Consider the following 22,273-nt stretch of genomic DNA (forward strand, 5'->3'; position numbering starts at 1 on the left):
TACACATTAGGACATGGCTGGAACATGTAGGGCAGGGGTGTCCAAAGTGCGGCCCGGGGGCCAAATGCGGCCCTCAGACCAATTTTTGTTGGCCCTTGGCCTTTTTTCTGAATCAGTAAATATCAGAGATGGTCCTTTTTATTTGAAATGTAATAATTCGACACAATTCTAACCCAACAACTAACCTAGTTGTTTCTAACCTAACTAACCAATAAAATAAAAAATAGAGTTTAAAACAGCTCTGCTTGTGTATAAGTCCCTTCATTGTCAAGCACCAAAGTACATCTCTGACATGTTACAACTGTATGAACCATCTCGGGCCCTGAGATCGTCAGGGAGGGGCCTCCTGGTGGTTCCCAGAGTCAGGACTAAACATGGTCAGGCTGCATTTCAGGTTTATGCAGCAAAAGTCTGGAACAGCCTCAATGAGGATCTGAGACAGGCCTCAACCTTGAGCATTTTTAAGTCTAGGCTGAAAGGACACCTTTTTACTGCAGCCTATGGAGATTGAAATGTTAATGTAATTGTAACTAATGATTTGTTTTCTTGATTTTCATTGTGTTTTTAATGCTTTTTATTGTGTTTTTAATGCTTTTTATTCTATTTTTACTATGTTTGGTGTTACTGTGAGGCACATTGAGTTGTCAAGTACATGAAATGTGCCATATAAATAAACTTGCCTCGCCTTGCCTAAAATGTGCTCTGAGCTGGCATGGAGGATGATCACAGGAAGTGATCAAAGCTAAAGCAGGTAAACTAAACCTTCTGTCTTACTAAAAGAACAAAACTATAATAGGCTAAGAAGACAGTATGAACCTTTTACAAAGAGCTGGCACGAAGGTTTTAAGCATAAATGACGGTGTGGGGCACATTTTAAACCTCTGCTTATCAAAGGCTTCATGGCTCTAACCACCGATCTATGGCCCTTCACCCCGTGTACGCTTCAATATGTGGCCCCCCATGAAAAAAGTTTGGACACCCCTGATGGAGGGGGAGGAAAATACTTAATTTTTAACATGTTTAAACTCCGTATAATCCCTTTAAAGTAAAATAGCCTGTTCCAAGGACAGTGTCAAAAATCCAGTGATCCTTGTGTTAAATTTTTTTCCACTAGTTTATTAATAGATATAATTGATGAAAATAAAACCATTCACTTTTTAGAAAGTCTCTCGGTATCGGTTAATATCGGGTATCGGCAGATGCTCAAACCCCAGTATCGGATCATCCCCTCTGATTTCTTACGCCTCTCGTCCGTGTCTCCCTCAGGTCCAGCTCGAACAGCCTGGGCCGGCGGGGGTACGGGCTGGTGGGGGGCAGCCTGCGCGTCCACAGCAGCCGCTCGCCTCACCCGTTCCCCTTCGCCCCGGAGCAAGAGTCCCTCCTGTCCCACCACGCTCTCCCCCATCACAAAACCCACCACGGCCACAACGCCTCGCACCCTCCCCCGCCCCCCCTGCTGCCCCGCCACTACGGCACCAGGAGAGACCGCCGCGCCCTCTCCCTGGAGCTGCCCGAGCTGCTGAGGACCGCCGGCAACGTGGCCAACGTCGCCAACGCCAACCCGCCGCACGTCCCGCAGGAGCTCTGGCGGAGGAGCGGGTCGGGCGTGGGCTCCGTGGCGGGCGGGTCGATGGCGGGCAGCGCGGGGTTCGGGACGGACCACAGGGACTGCAACGGGAAGGCGCCGCACACTGCGCTCATGACGGACGTGTTTCCTCAGGTGAACGCCAAGAAGGACCGGGCCGACCTGGACGAGGAGATCGACTACGTGAGTAACGTTTTCTGAGGCCCGGGCGAAGAAATGAGTTTAAAGGTGTGGGTTTAAGGCGGGACACGACCGGTGGGAACATGGGGTGGTCAATGTTCGTTTACTCCCTGAACATCTTAGTTCTGACCTGAAATACGATGATTATTTTATGACGTTTTGTCCTGGAGGAGCTATCCAGGAAGTAGTACACGACAAAAAGTTAACCAAGCATGGGTTTAAATGACTTGAATTGAGAATATTCATCTTGGTTCGAACCTTGGATCCAGGAGGAACAATGCGGTTTCCGTCGGTCAGTGCCCCTGGATTGGCAGACCGGGGTGGTGTTCCCTCTCTTTAAGAAGGGGGACTGGAGGGTGTGTTCCAATTACAGAGGAATCACCCTCCTCAGCCTCCCCGGTAAGGTCTACTCCAGGGTGCTGGAGAGGAGGATCCGGCCGATAGTTGAACCTCGGATCCAGGAGGAACAATGCGGTTTTCGTCCTGGTCGTGGCACACTGGACCAGCTCTATACCCTCCGTCGGGTGCTCGAGGGTTCATGGGAGTTCGCCCAACCAGTCCACATGTGTTTTGTGGATCTGGAGAAAGCGTTCGACCGCGTCCCTCGTGGTGCCCTGTGGGGGGTGCTCCGGGAGTATGGGGTCCGGGGCCCTTCGTGGTGCCCTGTGGGGGGTGCTCCGGGAGTATGGGGTCCGGGGCCCTCTGCTAAGGGCTGTCCGTTCCCTGTATGAGCAGCAGGAGCTTGGTTCGCATTGCCGGCAGTAAGTCAGACCTGTTCCCGGTGCGTGTTGGTCTCCTCAGGGCTGCCCTTTGTCACCGGTTCTGTTCATTACTTTTATGGACAGAGTTTCTCGGCGCAGCCAGGGGCCGGAGGGTGTCCGGTTTGGGAGCCTCAGGATCTCATCTCTGCTGTTTGCGGATGATGTTGTTCTGTTGGACCTTCAGCTGCTCTGGGGCGGTTTGCAGCCGAGTGTGTAGCGGCCGGGATGAGGATCAGCACCTCCAAATCTGAGGCCATGGTTCCCCTCTACAGGTCGGTGGGGAGTCCTTACCTCAAGTGGAGGAGTTCAAGTATCTCGGGGTCTTGTTCACGAGTGGGGGACGGATGGAGCGTGAGATGGACAGACGGATCGGTGCGGCGTCAGCAGTGATGCGGTCGCTGTATCGGTCTGTCGTGGTGAAGAGGGAGCTGAGTCGGGGCAAAGCTCTCGATTTACCGATCGATCTACGTTCCCGCCCTCACCTATGGTCATGAGATTTGGGTAATGACCGAAAGGACGAGCTCGCGAATACAAGCGGCCGAAATGAGTTTCCTCCGCAGGGTGGCTGGGGGTGAGGAGCTCAGTTACCCGGGAGGAGCTCGGAGTAGAGTCGCTGCTCCTTCACGTCGAATGCAGCAGCTGAGGTGGCTCGGGCATCTGTTCCGGATGCCTCCTGGTCGCCTCCCGCGGGAGGTGTTCCAGGCATGTCCTAGTGGGACAAGGCCTCGTGGAAGACCCAGGACACGGTGGTGGGACTATGTCTCCGAGCTGACCTGGTGTCGCCTCGGGGTCAGAACAGCTGGAGGAGGTGTGTGTGGATCGGGAAGTCTGGACATCTCTGCTGAGACGAAGAGGAAGAAAGTGGATGGATGGTTTGAACTGTTAGACTTTTTACCTGATCGGACCAAGTTTACTTTGCTTGTTTATGACATTTCAGACGAGTTCTGAGGTCATATCACTTGAATTAAGAAAGTAAAACTGCCAATGGGATAAGAGAAATTTTCTTTCCCCACTGACAGATAAATCAATCTAAAGTAAATACAAAATGTATAGAAACGAGTCGAAGCACCTCAAATTTGAAATATTGTTCTCAATTTGAGATATTTTAACTGATCTTGGTTTTGCTCCAAAAAAACTCCAGTGTAAATTAGATTTTCTTTTTTACAGATTTTTTCACTTATATATTTTCACTTATACTCGTATATTATTAACCCCTCTGAAAAAGTCTTTGTTACTAATTATGTCAACAAAATTAAACCATAAATTGAAATCTGGGTGGTTTAATGCATAACAGTAATCGTTATGCAGAAAACGTCTTCTTTTTATATGAAAACATAAATTGGCTGAAAAGTTTTCTTCAGTTATATCAGTAATGTTCAGCAAAAGTTCAAATTGATATCTTTATGGTTATTTTTCTCCCCTATTCACCTGCAAAAATAAATAAATGTAGAGATGTCGATTTGAAGCTTTTGCTGAACATCACAGATATAAATATGAGAAAAAAATGTATTGCACTTTTTCTGTCATTTTGTTTTCACATAAAAATAAGGCATTTTGAGCATTAAAATGGCCAAAATTGCGAAAATCAAAATAATGAATTGAGCCAGATTAAATTTTATAGTTGTATTTTATTGACATATTAGTAACTAAGATTTTTTCAGAGGGGATTTTGAATATTTTGTTTAGTTTTTCAATAAACTAATCATCAGTGAAAAAATCCGTAAAAACTCAAATTCCTCCTGTTTTTTGGTTTCAAAGCTGAATAAATCAGGCTAGGAATTAGATATTGAAAAATCCCTCTGAAAAAACCTTCAAAACATTGTTGTGTCTCAGCCTGTAAAGTTTGGAGTCTGTGGGAGCTTCTATAAGGGCTCAGGCTCTGCCCGAGTGCGGCTTCTCTCATTCAGAGAAAACCAGCCCTGAAGTTTTGTAGCGAGTGCGCATGCTCGGCTCGTTCTTCCACTTTTCCGCTCCGGCGTCTCGTAGGAGGAAAAACACCATATTTGGGTGAAAGCGTCATCACGGGGCCCCTTAGCAGGACACGTGGATGTCAAATCTGTCAATATTTATGAATGAAAACCCGCGGGAAAGACGGCCTTTCTACTTCCGGGTCGCCCCCACCTCGCAGACAAAACATCAGAAAATAAACATCATCATTTTTATATCTGACATGAAAACTAAGATGTAAAGGGAGGAAAATAGATACAAATCTGCGTGAAAAATCAATACTTTCACCTGCCGTGTCTCGCCTTAACCCGTGAAGCCCAAATCATGACATAATTGGCAAAAAGAGATATATTTCGAGAACCTTCTGACAGATTGTTCGAGTCCTGGTCAAACCCGAAAGTGTTTCACGAGCTGGTCTTTGGTGTGAAACGTTCTCAGCTGATGTCATGGACTTTCAAACACCAGAGAGTTTATTCATTTGTCTCGGTCTCTTCTCTTCCTGCAGAGCATCTGTTTCCGTGTGCAGAAGATGATGGAAGCCTACAGGCCCGACTGGTGTGAGAGCAGAGAGGACTGGTCCGTCTACCTCTTCTCCCCGAGGAACAAGTCAGTGCTGAACGAGACGCTTTCTCCCTAAACTTCACACATCCCATTGTGCTCGAACCGGAATCGCTAGGAATTCATCGAAACAAACACAAATCTGATCATACATGTTTACAAAGACATGTATCTGGGATCAGGGGGGATTTCTTCCAATTCCCGATGATTGACGACTGTATTAGCCAATGAGAGAAAAGCCGGATGTGTCGATACAAAGCAAAGTTTTATAACAACACAACAATACACCAATAATAAAGGAATACAGTCATGTGAGAAAGTTTTCTACAAACCGCTGAGCTACTGCTACTTCTGCTTTGATCTGCGGCTGTTCTGAACGGCTCTTTAAAGGGGCTAGATGCAAGTTAGTCATTTATGCTCACTACTGCCACCTCAGGTCTTATGAGTAACTGCAGCTTCTATATTAAGCTCGTGCATGACGACACTTCGGACCCGAATTAACACCTTTCTGAGCGACAGTGCAGGATTTTAGAGGCAGTTGTGGTGAACAGGTCTGAGCTCATTCTACACATTAGGACATGGCTGGAACATGTAGGGGGAGGGAAATACTTAGTTTTAACATTGTTAAACTCCGTATAGTCCCTTTAAGGTCAATTGTGAAAAGGGCCGGATATTTTTTCCCTCAATTTTACCCAGAACTCGCCCGAACGAACACAAGAATCAGCCCAACAACGGAGCAGGCGACACAAGTGAAGGTTTTTTGCTAAACGTGCTAACAGTGATTTGTCAGACAGTTGCAGCCTTTTTATTTGCTGTGATGCAAGATTTTATTCACAAACACGAGCCAGTCTTTTGAACGGCTCTTTGAAATGAACGGATCCCAAAGACTCCCAGTAAAGAGCCGTGAATCCCATCTGTCGTGCATGACTGTAAGTGGAAAAAGACACTGTTAAAACTGAGTAGCTAACTGGCTAAACGCTGAACGCTTCATAGCAATCAGCGAAAATGCTTTTTAAATGTGTTATCGCTGCTGTTGTTCCAAAGGGAACTCGGGCGTCAAAAGGATTTCCCGGCTTCTCAAGGGGAAATATGAGACGAGGTTTGTTCATGTGCAATTTTATACTTGGCAAATGGTTTTTACCATAATAACGAGACCACATGAAGGCGGCATCTTTAGCAACGGTTCAGATTTTAAACACAAATGTGCAACAGCTGTTTGAATCAATGTGGAACGGGACAGAAGAGAAGCAGGTACATTCTTGTTGAGCACATTTAAGAACATGTTTTACGGGCAGTTATTTCGGTCCCGGTCGTGACAGCCTGGTCTGTGATTGGATTGACGCACATTTTTTCGATATTAGTTTGGCTGTTAGCAAAGAGGGTCCTGCTTTAGAACAGATACAAAGAGCAGGATCACTGACCAGGCATCTGGAGTCCAGCTCGTCATGGTCTTCCTGTTTAACATTACTTGTAAAACATTAAAATAGACACATTTTTGGCATCTGCCTCGTGACTTGGACAGAAGTTCAAAATATACAAACAGTCACATATGCAGTAGTTCATTATTCAATTATTTTTATTTTTTATTTCAGTCAAAGTAGTCGAAGTAGTCTACTACTACTACTACTACTACTACTACTACTACTACTACTACTACTACTACTACTACTACTACTACTACTACTACTACTACTACTACTACTACTACTATAAACAAATCTATAATGAATGTGTTTAAGTTATAATTAATTTGGGCTATATGATTTCTTCCTAGACAATTAAATGTGTGTTACTTTATTGTCCCCGTAGGGAAATGTGTCTCTGCATTTAACCCATCCTCCGATGCCGCTGGGGCGACCCGTAAGGAGCAGTGGTCGACGGCAGTGCCGCGCCCGGGGGCCCGTCTCCAGATGTGGAGCCAGGCTGATGGTCAGAATCACCTGGCTGGAGGTGATTCTGACCATCTTCACCTATTGCACATGTTTTTAGTGGTAGGAGTACCCGGAGGAAACCTCCGCAGACACGGGGAGAACATGCAAACTCCACACAGAAAGGCCCCGTCCTGGTGGGAATCGAACCCAGGACCTTCTAGCTGTGAAGCGAGAGCGCTAACCGCTGCGCTACCGTGCCGCACAGCACGGCGCTTTACTTCCTCCCCCCCCATCTCTTCCATTCACGATGAGCAGGTCCCACACAAATGAAGAGACAGCTCAGGATTTGGTAAAGGACTGTGAGTGTCAGATGGACGTCACTGCAGCGTGTTATAAACATCATGTTCGCTGTGAATCCTGCCCCAAAGGAAACGCCAGGGCTCAGAAGGTGAGAGCTTTTATCTTGGATAAACACGTAAACAACTAAATGACATTTAAACTACTTGCAGGACGATCCTTTTGCACAGGCTCGTTTGCACTAGTTTTAATTTCTATTTTGTGTTTGCCGTTAGCCCCAAGACAAAAGCACCACCGTTCTGAACACAGAGGTTTCCTCCAGTGAAGTCATTACATCTCACGTAATGTTTGAACCTGCTCCAGTCAAAGCCTAATCTTTACTCACTGTCCTTTACCAAATCTTGAGCTGACTCTTCATTTGTGTGGGATCCTGCTCATTGTGAATGTAAAAGACAGAGGAGAGGAAGAAAAGCGCCGATGTTCCTGTCCAGGCTGAAATCTGGACAGTAACAACTTCATTGTGCTTTGAAATTGTCAAAGCGCAATGAAATAAGACAGCGATAGGTAACAATTTTACCTATTTCTGTCCTAAAAGAAAAAAATCCCTTAAATTAAAGAAGACGAGTGAGGTTTTAAGTTAGGATTAGACTTGGGGATTCGTAGGGGGACGTTGGGAGTCTTGTTTTCCGAGTTGATGATGACCCAGGTGCAACTAGTATGATTTTTAAATCTTTCCTCCTCCTGCGTTGCTCTGTTTCATCTCAACCTCAGATTTCTCCAAAGCCATCTTCAAAGCCTGCATCTCCTGCTGGTGTTTAAGTGTCCGCTCCACCAGCTCCTTGGCCTGAGACACCTGACTCTCCAGTTGAGCGTTGACCATATTAGTGTGGTCCAACTGGTTCGTCAGCTCCTCAGCGTTTACCCTGGCCTCTTCAGACCTTTCCAACGCTGCTTTGAGGCTTTCTTGGAGTTCCATAATTTTTCTCTCTGACTGCGAGTTGACAACGTTTTTCTGGTGCAACTCTTTGTCCAGCTCTGCGTGCCTTTTCTCAGCGTTTTCCCTGGCCTCTTCAGACCTTTCGAACGCTGCTTTGAGGCTCTCTCTGAGTTCTGTAATTGTCTTCTCCTGCTGCGAGTTGACAACGTTTTTCTGGTGCAACTCTTTCTCCAGCTCTGCATGCTTTTTCTCAGCGTTTTCTCTGGCTTCGTCAGACCTTTCGAACGCTGCTTTGAGGCCTTCTTGGAGTTCTGTATTGTTTCTCTCCAACTCCGAGTTGGCCACGTTTTTCTGGTCCAACTCTTTCTCCATCTCTGCGTGCTTTTTCTCAGCATTTTCTCTGGCTTCGTCAGACCTTTCGAGAGCTGCTTTGAGGCTCTCTCTGAGTTCCGTAGTTGTCTTCTCCAGCTGCGAGTTGACCACATTTTTCTGGTCCAACTCTTGGTCCAGCTCTGCGTGCCTTTTCTCAGCGTTTTCTCTGGCTTCGTCAGACCTTTCGAGAGCTGCTTTGAGGCTTTCTTGGAGTTCTGTATTGTTTCTCTCCAACTCCGAGTTGGCCACGTTTCTCTGGTCCAACTCTTTCTCCATCTCTGCATGCCTTTTCTCAGCGTTTTCTCTGGCCTCTTCAGACCTTTCGAACGCTGCTTTGAGGCTCTCTCTGAGTTCTGTAATTGTCTTTTCCTGCTGCGAGTTGACCACATTTTTCTGGTCCAACTCTTTCTCCATCTCTGCATGCCTTTTCTCAGCGTTTTCTCTGGCCTCATCAGACCTTTCCAACGCTGCTTTGAGGCTTTCTTGGAGTTCTGTAATTGTCTTCTCCAGCTGCGAGTTGACCACATTTTTCTGGTCCAACTCTTGGTCCAGCTCTGCGTGCCTTTTCTCAGCGTTTTCTCTGGCCTCTTCAGACCTATCGAACGCTGCTTTGAGGCTCTCTCTGAGTTTCGTAATTGTCTTCTCCTGCTGCGAGTTGACCACGTTTTTCTGGTCCAACTCTTTCTCCATCTCTGCGTGCCTTTTCTCAGCGTTTTCCCTGGCCTCATCAGACCTTTGGAACGCTGCTTTGAGGCTTTCTTGGAGTTCTGTAATTGTCTTTTCCTGCTGCGAGTTGACCACGTTTTTCTGGTCCAACTCTTTCTCCATCTCTGCATGCCTTTTCTCAGCGTTATCTCTGGCTTCATCAGACCTTTCGAACGCTGCTTTGAGGCTCTCTCTGAGTTCCGTAATTGTCTTCTCCAGCTGCGAGTTGACCACATTTTTCTGGTCCAACTCTTTCTCCATCTCTGCATGCCTTTTCTCAGCGTTTTCTCTGGCCTCTTCAGACCTTTCGAACGCTGCTTTGAGGCTTTCTTGGAGTTCTGTATTGTTTCTCTCCAACTCCGAGTTGACCACATTTTTCTGGTGCAACTCTTTCTCCAGCTCTGCATGCTTTTTCTCAGCGTTTTCTCTGGCTTCGTCAGACCTTTCGAACGCTGCTTTGAGGCCTTCTTGGAGTTCTGTAATGTTTCTCTCCAACTCCGAGTTGGCCACGTTTTTCTGGTCCAACTCTTTCTCCATCTCTGCGTGCTTTTTCTCAGCATTTTCTCTGGCTTCGTCAGACCTTTCGAGAGCTGCTTTGAGGCTCTCTCTGAGTTCCGTAGTTGTCTTCTCCAGCTGCGAGTTGACCACATTTTTCTGGTCCAACTCTTTCTCCATCTCTGCATGCCTTTTCTCAGCGTTTTCTCTGGCCTCATCAGACCTTTCGAACGCTGCTTTGAGGCTCTCTCTGAGTTCTGTAATTGTCTTTTCCTGCTGCGAGTTGACCACATTTTTCTGGTCCAACTCTTTCTCCATCTCTGCATGCCTTTTCTCAGCGTTTTGTCTGGCCTCATCAGACCTTTCCAACGCTGCTTTGAGGCTTTCTTGGAGTTCTGTATTGTTTCTCTCCAGCTGCGAGTTGACCACATTTTTCTGGTCCAACTCTTGGTCCAGCTCTGCGTGCCTTTTCTCAGCGTTTTCTCTGGCCTCTTCAGACCTTTCGAACGCTGCTTTGAGGCTCTCTCTGAGTTCCGTAATTGTCTTCTCCAGCTGCGAGTTGACCACATTTTTCTGGTCCAACTCTTGGTCCAGCTCTGCGTGCCTTTTCTCAGCGTTTTCTCTGGCCTCTTCAGACCTTTCGAACGCTGCTTTGAGGCTCTCTCTGAGTTTCGTAATTGTCTTCTCCTGCTGCGAGTTGACCACGTTTTTCTGGTCCAACTCTTTCTCCATCTCTGCGTGCCTTTTCTCAGCGTTTTCCCTGGCCTCATCAGACCTTTGGAACGCTGCTTTGAGGCTTTCTTGGAGTTCTGTAATTGTCTTTTCCTGCTGCGAGTTGACCACGTTTTTCTGGTCCAACTCTTTCTCCATCTCTGCATGCCTTTTCTCAGCGTTATCTCTGGCTTCATCAGACCTTTCGAACGCTGCTTTGAGGCTCTCTCTGAGTTCCGTAATTGTCTTCTCCAGCTGCGAGTTGACCACATTTTTCTGGTCCAACTCTTTCTCCATCTCTGCATGCCTTTTCTCAGCGTTTTCTCTGGCCTCTTCAGACCTTTCGAACGCTGCTTTGAGGCTTTCTTGGAGTTCTGTATTGTTTCTCTCCAACTCCGAGTTGGCCACGTTTTTCTGGTCCAACTCTTTGTCCATGTCTGCATGCCTTTTCCCAGCGTTTTCTCTGACTTCGCCGGACATTTCGAACGCTGCTTTGAGGCTCTCTCTGAGTTCCTGTTGGAGTATTTGTTTTTGCTCCTCTGACTCTTTCCAAGACCTGACAAGATCTCTCTGCACTTCATCGTTCTTTTGCATCTGTTTCCTGAGATCCTCCGCATTCTCCTCTGTGAATTTTATTGCCTCTTCAACTGACTTTTTCACAGCTTGTTCATGTTTTTGTATCGTTTGCTCCAGGCTGTTTATAATGAGATCTTTCCCCTCAATATTCAGCTGTAGCTCTTTGCTTTTTTCTGCACTGAACCGGGCCTCCTCCTTGGAAATCTGGAAGGCTTTGTTCAGGGATAGATGCTCTCCTTGAAGTCTCCGGACGGCCTCATTCATGTCGTTGAGACTGTCCCTCCCCTCTCCCTTCTCTTTCACCTCAGTTTGGAGCGATTCGATCTTTTTATGTTGCCCTTCCATGAACTTCGTCACCTCCATCATCACAGACGTCTTGAAGGCTTCGATCAGCGCTTTCTTTTCATGTTGCTGACTCTCAAAGTGTAGCCTCAAGTCAGAGAGCTCCTTTCTCATCGTCTCCACTTGCGTCTTCACTTGTGGAAGGACTTTTTGGGCGGATTCCTTCTGTCGGGTCAATCCGCTGAACGGCCTGACCTCTGCACCAAGCGATCTCCTCCATCGTCTCTCCTCATTGAGAGCTTGTTCTTGCAGAAGGATGAACGTCTCACTGCTTTCATTGGTCCGTCGTAACTCCTTCCTGAGTGCAGACTTTTGCTCCTGAAGCGTTAGCACTCTCCCCCTCTGTTTTAGGAGATGTTTTTCCTGCTTGTTGACTTGTCTTTGCAGTTGGCAAAGAACTTTCTCCTTTGTGTCGAGAGTCTCTTTCAGCTCTTTCTCTGTTTGGGCGTTGAGAGCGTTCTGGTGGGTCATCTGATTCACCTGCTCCCGAAGCCTCGTCAGGCCTTTCATCTCCTGTGTCTGATTCTCAAAGTCAGCTTTCAAATCGCAAAGCTCCTTTCTCATCATCTCCACTTGTGTTGTATCTTGTGGAAGGACTTTGCGGACAGATTCCTTTTCCAGTTTCAATGCACTGACCTCCGTGTTCAGCGCTTTCCCCCTCCGTCTCTCCTGTTCAAGCTCGTGGCTTTGAAATAGGATAAACGCTTCACTGCTTTCATTTGTCCGTCTTAACTCCTTTCTGAGTGCAGACTTTTGCTCCTGCAGCGTTAGCACTCTCCCCCTCTGTTTTAGGAGATACTTTTTCTGCTTGTTGACTTGTCTTTGCAGTTGACGGTTGTCTTTCTCCTTGGCTTCCAGCGCTGTGCGGGCATCTCTCAGCTCTTGTGCTGTTTGGTCGTGGAGAAACTTCTGCTCCTTTCCAAGGTCCACATTCTCACTTTCTGCATTTTGGAGAGACAGGGCCCTGTTCTCTTGCTCCTTTGCGTCGGCCTGTGTGTTCAGGTTCTCCCCCTGTAGACCTGCATCTTGAGCACAAAGGCTTTTGACTTTGGCTGCGTTCATAACCGCGGCGTTCGTCAGACACCTGTTTCGCCGAGTGTTCATGCCCAGACTCTTTTGAAAGCGTTGTGTTTGTAGATGGGCTGTGGACAGCTCCATCTCCACAGCTTTTCTCCTTTGCTGCTCTGCCAGGACATCTCTCTGCAAACTCTGAGACGTCTTCATCGCAGAGATCAGTTGGAGCTGAAGCTCTTTCACCAGTATGGCGTTGCGTGACGGTTTCCTTCTGAAAAACCACATCTTTGTAGTGTTTGTAGGGACGTAACTTACCTATTTCTAGCTAAATTCGTTCGGAAATAATCTAAGCAGCTCTCAGCCGAGCAGTGTGTTCAGGAAGTGATGTGTCAGAGCTCGACGGATAGAATGTGTGTCACCACGGAAACGAAGAATTCTGTGGTCACATGACTTTAGAACATGCGATGACAGCATTATAGAACCATCTTTGGAATCGCCCATATATGGTCATGTTCCTGACTCTTTCTCCCATTTCTCCATCATTGCTTTAACAAATGCTGAATTATGTTTATTTTCCATTAAATAAAGATACATGACATGGAGAGGAGCAAAGTGCTTCAACAGCCCATAAATACTAACGAGACTAACAATGATATATGTTCTGCATATGCTAACGTTAGCTTCATATGCTAACGTTAGCTTCATGCTTCATATAGATACAGACGGCATCTCTGGAATCGCCCATATATGGTCATGTTTGAAAACAGTTAAGGGGGAAAACAATTTGAATTTTTTTTTAATTTTCTCTAATTATTCAAAAACTACTGTAACAAACGATGAATTATGAACATAGTTTCTACTAAATAAAGAAACAAAGACATGGAGAGGAGCAAAGTGGTTCAACAGCCCATAAATACATAAAAAAACGGACAATGCTAACATGATGCTACATGTTAGCATCGGGCCAATGCTAACGGTTAGCTAGCGCTAGCTACAACTGACGTTTTTTCAGTTCTACTGAACAATCTGCTGTGAGAAAATATCCACATGGGCCTGATTTACACTTGACTTTATTTATGTGATAAATAAGTTCATATTCCACCAGAAAATGGTTAAAAAGAGGGAAAAATGTTTCTCTAAAGATTCTATTTTCAATTGCTTTGCTTGTATCATCTTAGCTTCAGGAACTTGTTTGCATATGAATATTCCCCCCTTAACTCCCACCTGAACCGAGCACATTTTCTCACGTTTGGCTTTACCCCAGTCCAAAAGCTTCTGGAAAAAAGCTGTGAAAATAGCAACGAAAACAGAGACAAAAACAGTGACGGAAATGTGACAAAAAAGTTAGAAAACATTGACAAAAAAGTGACGAAAAATTGCGGAAAAAGTGGAAAAAATGTCACAAGAAATTGAAAAAAATGGACGCAAAAATGACAAAAAAAATGACAAAAATGTGAATTGTTTTACACAAATGTGATTAAAATTTGACCAAAAAAATGACAAAAATTGACCAAAAAAATGACAAAAAAGTCACAAAAATGAGTTGAATACCCAACAAAAAAATGATGAAAAAAAAATCTGATGACGTGAGGAAAAAGATCCTCTCGGTTCAGGCGGGAGTTAAGAGATTAAAGGGGCTAGATGCAAGTTGGTTATTTCATACTCCCTACTGCCACCTCTGGTCATATGCGTAACTGCAGATTCTATATTAAAGTGATAGTCTGTAAGTTTTTCAAAGTAAGGACAGATAGAGTGACATTTAAAAGTAAGTAAAATGAGACAAAAGCCATGATAAGTAAGGATTAAACAACGAGGAGCCGTGCATTAGACGGTTATAATGTACTCCGCGTCGTGCATTATAACGTCTAATGCGGTTTAATCCACTTATACCAGGGTCCCACAAACCTAACATGTATAATAAATGTGTTTTTCATTGACTAAAGTCACTAAATCTGCCAGACTACGGGACTATTTTGTGTGGGTTATTAGCCGGTCACTGAAGGCTGGTCTCAGAGCGAGTCATTCTCCGCAGCTATTACGAGGATCTCAGTCAGGCTCAACGACACAACATCAGCACAGAATCACAACACAACAGGACTAACCCGGAAACACTTTTCCCTGGAAGTAAACACCGATATGCAGCACTCGTGGGCAGGAGTTATTTACCTTTTACAAGGTTTAACCTGAAGCTAAAGCTAGCTAGCTCAACCAGCTCAACTGTTTATGGAAACAGCTGCGGTGGAGTCGCTCACACCTGGGCCCCCCCAACTGAAACTTTTATGTTTGACTTTACTAATCCAGACAAATATGTTTAAATGCAGGATCATTTTATGTACGCCTGAAAATGATGAATAGTCTTAACCGTTTTCAATAGAAATGTAAAGCTCATATGTTATTAACAGTAGCTAACCTAGCTGCTCACTCTCCTCTACAAACATTTAGCAAACACTAAATCCATCTCACACGTTCCTGTCAGTCACTAATTACGCCTTTATCTGATTCAGCTGTGTCATGCGTTGCTATGGCGACGCCACAGCGGAGTGATATCCCAGTGATTTAACTACCGGACTACGTGTGCGGTTACACCAAAATAATGCACCCGCCAATCAGAATCCAGTATTCACCCAGACCGTGGTATAAAATTAGTTAATGAGACTAAACCTATGACTAAAAATCTCGAGATGTTTTTGCCAACTTGTAAAAACTAAATCAAAATGAAAAGAAGGAGCAAAAATCATGTGAACTTTGAAAGAGGAACAGGTCAGTGCTTTGTCCATGTTCTCTTTTAAAACAAACAAAATGGAGGCCTGCACTGGCACTAACAGACTCCTGAATGGGGGCAGGTGCTCGGCATATCGCGCTTTAGAACTTGGTCGAAAGGCTCAGGAGGCTCAGAGAGAATAGAACGGGCCTCACCAAGGTTTCCCCTCGAGTTCAGACTCTTTCTTAAGCTCCGAGAGTGGAATCCATTGACCTTTCCTCTCCTCTCTGCTCCACTCCATGTGTTCATTTCAAAGTAAGGTTGGGTTTGGCATTTGGTAACAGGTCTGAGAGCTCTCAAAGGCTGGTGGTGCAGGGGGTTCAACAGGAGGGAGCAGCGGAGCAGAACCGCGGAGGGAAAACCGCTGCACAGGCACATTCTGCTGAGAGGCACCTGAAAACTGCTAAAGGAGGCGCTGGAGGGATCTGTGTCTGCGATTATAGCCATCCCAAAGTGAAGTTTAGGCATTTATATGATATGTTGTACCTCTACCGCTATGGAGTACTATTTTTTGTGAGAAATATAAGTATTTTCTGGGGGTACTAGTTTATTTATTTATTTGAACAGGGACAGTGTACACATTAACCTCAAAAGGGAGCGATGCTGTACCAGGTTGTAGCTAATTTCCACCTGTAGTCCCTATTTTGCAAACCCGGAAGACAAGACGCTTCGGTTCAGTTAACTCCGCCCCCTCTCTCCGAGCGGATCCGCCCACGCATTGTTCGCAGTAAAATAAATATAAATATCACAGCTATAAGTAAAGTTACTTCACAATGCAGTTATAAGGAGTTGACATCTGCAACAGCTTCATTATGGCTAACTCACGCGCTAACACACACAAGCTAGCACACACAAGGTAGCACACACGCTAACACACGCGCTAACACACGCGCTAACACACGTGCTAGCACACGCGCTAACACACGCGCTAACACACGCGCTAACACACGCGCTAACACACGCGCTAACACACGCGCTAGCACACGCGCTAACACACGCGCTAACACACGCGCTAACACACGCGCTAACACACGCGCTAACACACGCGCTAACACACGCGCTAACACACGCGCTAACACACATGCTAACACACGCTAGCACACATGCTAACACACGCGCTAACACACGCGCTAACACACGCGCTAGCACACGCGCTAACACACGCGCTAACACACGCGCTAGCACACGCGCTAACACACGCGCTAACACACGCGCTAACACACATGCTAACACACGCTAGCACACATGCTAACACACACGCTGGCACACATGCTAACACACATGCTAGCACACAAGCTAACACACACGCTAGCACACACACGCGCTAACACACGCGCTAACACACGCGCTAACACACGCGCTAACACACGCGCTAACACACGCGCTAACACACGCGCTAACACACGCGCTAACACACGCGCTAACACACGCGCTAGCACACGCGCTAGCACACGTGCTAACACACATGCTAACACACGCTAGCACACATGCTAGCACACGTGCGAACACACACGCTAGCACACATGCTAACACACATGCTAGCACACAAGCTAACACACACGCTAGCACACACGCTAGCACACACGCTAACACACACGCTAACACACACGCTAACACACACGCTAACACACACGCTAACACACATGCTAACACACACGCTAACACACATGCTAACACACACGCTAGCACACATGCTAACACACGCGCGAACACACATGCTAACACACATGCTAGCACACAAGCTAACACACACACGCTAGCACACACACGCTAACACACAAGCTAACACACATGCTAACACACACACTAACCCACGCGTTGACACACACGCTAACACACACGCTAACACACACGCTAACACACACGCTAACACACATGCTAACACACATGCTAACACACATGCTAACACACACAAGCTAACACACACGCTAGCACACACACGCTAACACACACGCTAACACACATGCTAACACATGCGCTAACACACACTCGCTAACACACGCGCGCTAACACACGCGCGCTAACACACGCGCGCTAACACACGCGCGCTAACACACATGCTAACACACAAGCTAACACACACGCTAACACACACGCTAACACACACGCTAACACACAAGCTAACACACACGCTAACACACACGCTAACACACACGCTAACACACACTAACACACGAGCTAACACACGCGCTAACACACACTCGCTAACACACTCGCTAACACACACTAACACACGCGCTAACACACAAGCTAACACACACAAGCTAACACACACGCTAACACTAGCGCTAACACACACGCTAACACACGCTAAAAAGAACCTTTTACTTCTACTTGAGTAATATTGAAAAGAGTGGGGAAGGGCCCCCCCTGGTGTCTCTGGCCAGAAAAACACAATTGCAACTTTCCTGGCCCCAATACACACTAATGGAATCACGAAGAGGAAGCTAACAGGCTAACGGGCAAAGCTAACTGCGGGCTAGCACCACTTAAACAGTATTTACAGCAACGTTTGAGTGAAAAAAAAATATCTCCTTTGTGTAACTGGATGTACAGCGTAGTATTTACTCTCACGGACAATTAATGAGTAAAAAAACACAACATGCCAGGACTCCTGCAGTGGCGTTTATGGCCTCTAGGGGCATGAGTTACTTAGTACTGCTTTAAGACCAATATAGTTAGTTTATTATGAGCACCAAAAATACAATCAAGAAGTGATGACAACACAAGGAAAATACACCGTGCTGTCGGCTGTGTAGGCTTTTAGATTTGGGTAAAGCCGAAATGGTGAGTGTAGAACTGCGAGCTTACAAACCTCTGAAGACGATCCTGACTGGCCTCACTGCTTGGTCACAAGGTCAAGAAATGTGATTTTGAGTTTAGAGTCTTTTACCCTCGAGCCTCTTCTTATTTTCATGCATCGTTTCCAGTAAAACTCGACTCAAAGGGGGGATTTTCGACGGCTAAATCCAGCCCGGCGTCAATCGATTTGTTATTCTGCGCCGGTTTGGCACCTTTCACACCCGTCCCGACGGCGTGAACTGTGTCAAGCGCCGCCGAAAACAGCCGTCTCTCCGTGTCCGGCGGCAAGTCGCACAAACAAACGACGGGAGCGCGGGGCCCGATCGATGAGAGCGGCCAGATAAAGGGACAGGGTTGCCAGGTCGGCGAGAAAAGCGCTCAGATTAGTACATTGATTTCTTCTCTCCCGGAGCAGCGACACAGAGATGAGAGGGAGACGGCTCGGGGAGACAAAAGAGTTTTGTTTGAGACTTCAGATCGTGGCAGAAGGATTGTGTAAAGATAAGACGGTGAGACTTTCTTCTGTGACAGCGGAGGTTTCTCAAAAGAACAACGAAGAATTGGTGGTGAAACAATTAATGCTTTTATATTAAATGTCCTATATCCTGGAAAATCGACTTTTTGGAGCTTTTAGCCACGTCGTCATGCTATTTCCATATTAAAAACACCCCCAGAGCGGTTTTTGGCTTCATTCAGCAATCCTCCTGCGCCGCCCTCTGCTGGTGAACGACTGACCTGCTCACTTGTGTCGTCACAGCGGCACGGAAGTGCTCGGCGTCTGTAAAGTAATGTCTTAAAGGGGGGGTATTATTAGGGCTGCGCAATTAATCGAAATTCGATTACGATTTCGATTACAACAGTAAACGATTACAAAATTAGCATAATCGCAAAAAAACGATTATAATTTTTTTTTTCATTTTTTTATTTTTTTCAATTTTTTTATTTTTTTATTTTTTCCTAATTTTTGGATTTTTGTAACTTTTTTGCTGGATTTTTTTCTTTTTTTCTGCTGGATTTTTGTCACTTTTTTGATGGATTTTTGTCTTTTTCTGCTGGATTTTTGTAATTTTTTTGATGGAATTTTGTCACTTTTTTATGGATTTTTGTCTTTTTTTTATGGATTTTTGTCACTTTTTTGCTGGATTTTAGTCTTTTTTTTATGGATTTTTGTCGTTTTTTATGGATTTTTGTCACTTTTTTGCTGGATTTTTGTCATTTTTTTGCTGGATTTTAGTCTTTTTTTATGGATTTTTGTCTTTTTTTTATGGCTTTTTGTCGCTTTTTTGCTGGATTTTTGTCACTTTTGCTGGACTTTTGTCACTTTTTTGATGGATTTTTTAAAGGCAACAAATAATCGTTTGAATAATCGTGATTTCAATTATGAAAAAAATAATCGTGATTATTATTTTTTCAATAATCGAGCAGCCCTAGGTATTATGCAAAATTGACTTTTTCAAGCTTTCCATCATGTTATTCTGTCATTCCCTCATTAAAAACATGGCTGAAGTGTTGCCTTGGCACATTCACGTATTTCTGAGTAATCTGTAAAGACTCTGATGGCGGCCATTTTAGGGATAGGTTTGCCTGAGTCCTCCTAGGAACGCCCCCACCTCCTGGAGACGCCTCCGAGCTTTCATTACCAGCCGAGTAACCAACCACTGCTCCTGTATGACTGTAGGACTGTATGAATTACAAAAACTAAGTAAGTAATCTTTATTTACAAAGCGCTTTTCACAGACAGAGGTCACAAAGTGCTTTACAGTGGACAGCAACTAAAACAAACAGTAAAAGACAGTAAAACATATGTATTCAAAGAGGCAGCTCTATCTGCTCTCAAAAGCCTTTTTAAACAGATGGGTCTTAAGTTGCTTTTTAAAAGTCTCCACAGAATCGAGGGAACGCAATCACAAAGGAAGTTCATTCCAGAGACGGCCTTAACCTCTTAACTCCCGCCTGAACCGAGCACATTTTCTCCAGTTTGGCTTTACCTCAGTCCAAAAGCTTCTGGAAAATAAGCTGTGAAAATAGCAACAAAACTGAGACGAAAACAATGATGGAAATGTGACAAAAAAGTGAGAAAAGTTTGACAAAGAATTGATGAAAAAGTGGCAAAAATGTCACAATAATGTCACAAGAAATTGACAAAAATGTGACAAAAAAATGACAAAAATGTGACAAAAAAATGACAAAAATGTGACAAAAAATGACAAAAATGTGACAAAAAAATGACAAAAATGTGACAAAAAAATGACAAAAATGTGACAAAAAATGACAAAAAAAATGACAAAAATGTAACAAAAAAGGACAAAAAAAATGACAAAAATGTGTCAAAAAAATGACAAAAATGTGACAAAAAAGGACAAAAATGTCACAAGAAATTGACAAAAATGTGACAAAAATGTGACAAAAATGTGACAAAAATGTGACAAAAAATGACAAAAATGTGACAAAATGTGCTAAAAAATTAACAAAAAAAATTGACAAAAAAGGACAAAAATGTGGGGGAATAAACAAAAAAAAGTTTAAAAAAAAAAAAAAAAAAAAATGACGTGAGGAAAAAGAAACTTCAGGGAAAAAAATTTCAGGCGGGAGTGAAGAGGTTAAGGTATACTTTGTTCACTGCATTTGACCCTTCCTTCGATGCCGCTGGGGCGTCCCACAAGACAGTGATCCCCAACCTTTATTGTCTTGTGTACCCCTTGGGCCTTTCAATGGTCGTCCGTGTACCCCCTACCTCTGTTTATTTAGAAAGTAATTACTTAAAAATGGTATTTGGAAGGAAAAAGGACAATGTTTCGCTCAAAATAAACCTAAAATTCTCCCAAGGCGACACATTTTACTGAGAACTTTTCCTTTGAACATGTTTCCATAATACTGGGACATGTGGCCTGGGAACACCACGATCTCCCCTTTGGAGAAGCTGAGGAGGCGTCTGGGGAGAGGGAAGACTCTACATAAATATAAACGGCTCAGCTTCAGATTACCGAGCGGAGAAAGACGAGACTTCTGGCCAAATCCATTCCCTCCTCCTCTCTGAGCAAATATGAACCGATAACCTCCACCTCCAGGTTTTCTCTGAGAAGTATAATCGCTTTTCTCGCTCTCCTACAGTGTGTTATCGTGAAAAGTTCTCGATCGCAGGTTGACATTTCGCTGCCTTTAACATATCGCCCTTTTCCCAGGCTTTTGAAATGCTGTGATATTATAATGAAGCTCAGGTCAGTCTCAAGTTGACCTTTTACAACAAAGTACTCATTGTCTCTCTGTCGTCAAACCAGAGATCTGTTCTTTCAGGCTGAGCCGCACGAACCTCATGTCTCTATTCAACAAGTCCAGACAACGTTTAGATGCATCCTCTTTATGTCCTGAACAGGCCCAACATAATCTGCAAACATTTGGGTACCTTAACGATACCCGCTTTTCGCTTCTGGTGCCTTAAAGGGGGGGTATTATGCAAAATGGACTTTACACACATCATGTTATTATGTCATTCCCTCATTAAAAACATGGCTGAAGTGTTGCCTTGGCACATTCACGTATTTCTGAGTAATCTGTAAAAACTCTGATGGCGGCCATTTTAGGGATAGGTTTGCCTGAGTCCTCCTAGGAACGCCCCCACCTCCTGGAGACGCCTCCGAGCTTTGGTCACCAGCCGAGTAACCAACCACTGCTCCTCAGCAGAACCCCCTCCCCACTGATGCCACAGACAGCGTGTGGAGGGGGCGTGTCTAAAGGCTCAGAGGTTCTTAAAGAGACAGAGGCCTATTTCAGATTAAAGATTACTCACAAATACGTGAATGTGCCAAGGCAACACTTCAGCCATGTTTTTAATGAGGGAGTGACATAATAACATGATGTAAAGCTTGAAAAAGTCCATTTTGCATAATACCCCCCCTTTAAAAATGTTCAAATTAAATATTTTCCTCCCCCTACATGTTCCAGCCATGTCCTAATGTGTAGAATGAGCTCAGACCTGTTCAACTGCCTCTAAAATCCTGCACTGTCACTCATAAAGGTGTTAATTCGGGTCTGAAGTGCCGTCATGCACAAGCTTAATATAGAAGCTGCAGTTACACATATGGCCTGAGGTGGCAGTAGTGAGCATAAAATGGCAAACTTGCATCTAGCCCCTTTAAAGTAGCCAGCATTGGTTTCGCTAGGGATCATTTCTCTCCTTGATTTTGATGGATAGGGTTGTAAAAAAAAATTGTGCTGTAGTATCGTATTATTAGTCAAAGTTGAATCTGTCACAGATTTGGCATCACTTCTCTCTCATGTCAGAGACGCCTCGAGACTCAGTGAAATACTGTAATACTGTCTATATTCCAGCATTGTAAATAAGAATTCATTTGTATCATG

The 22,273-nt window shown here is 44.9% G+C and overlaps 1 protein-coding gene across 1 annotated transcript in view; it reads left to right on the forward strand.

Annotated features, from left to right (window-relative positions):
- Positions 1-22,273, forward strand: part of LOC306961110 (voltage-dependent T-type calcium channel subunit alpha-1I-like) — a gene marked incomplete at its 3' end in the record, with an annotated part of 413,594 nt that overhangs the window by 210,469 nt on the left and 180,852 nt on the right. The window contains exons 16-17 of the mRNA XM_079553726.1: positions 1,267-1,768; positions 4,979-5,079. Coding sequence (XP_079409852.1) covers positions 1,267-1,768; positions 4,979-5,079 — 603 coding nt within the window. The remainder of the gene's footprint in view (positions 1-1,266; positions 1,769-4,978; positions 5,080-22,273) is intronic.

The sequence above is a fragment of the Gobius niger genome (genome assembly GCF_951799975.1).
Source record: "Gobius niger genome assembly, chromosome: 3".
In the NCBI taxonomy this organism is placed as follows: Eukaryota; Metazoa; Chordata; class Actinopteri; order Gobiiformes; family Gobiidae; genus Gobius; species Gobius niger.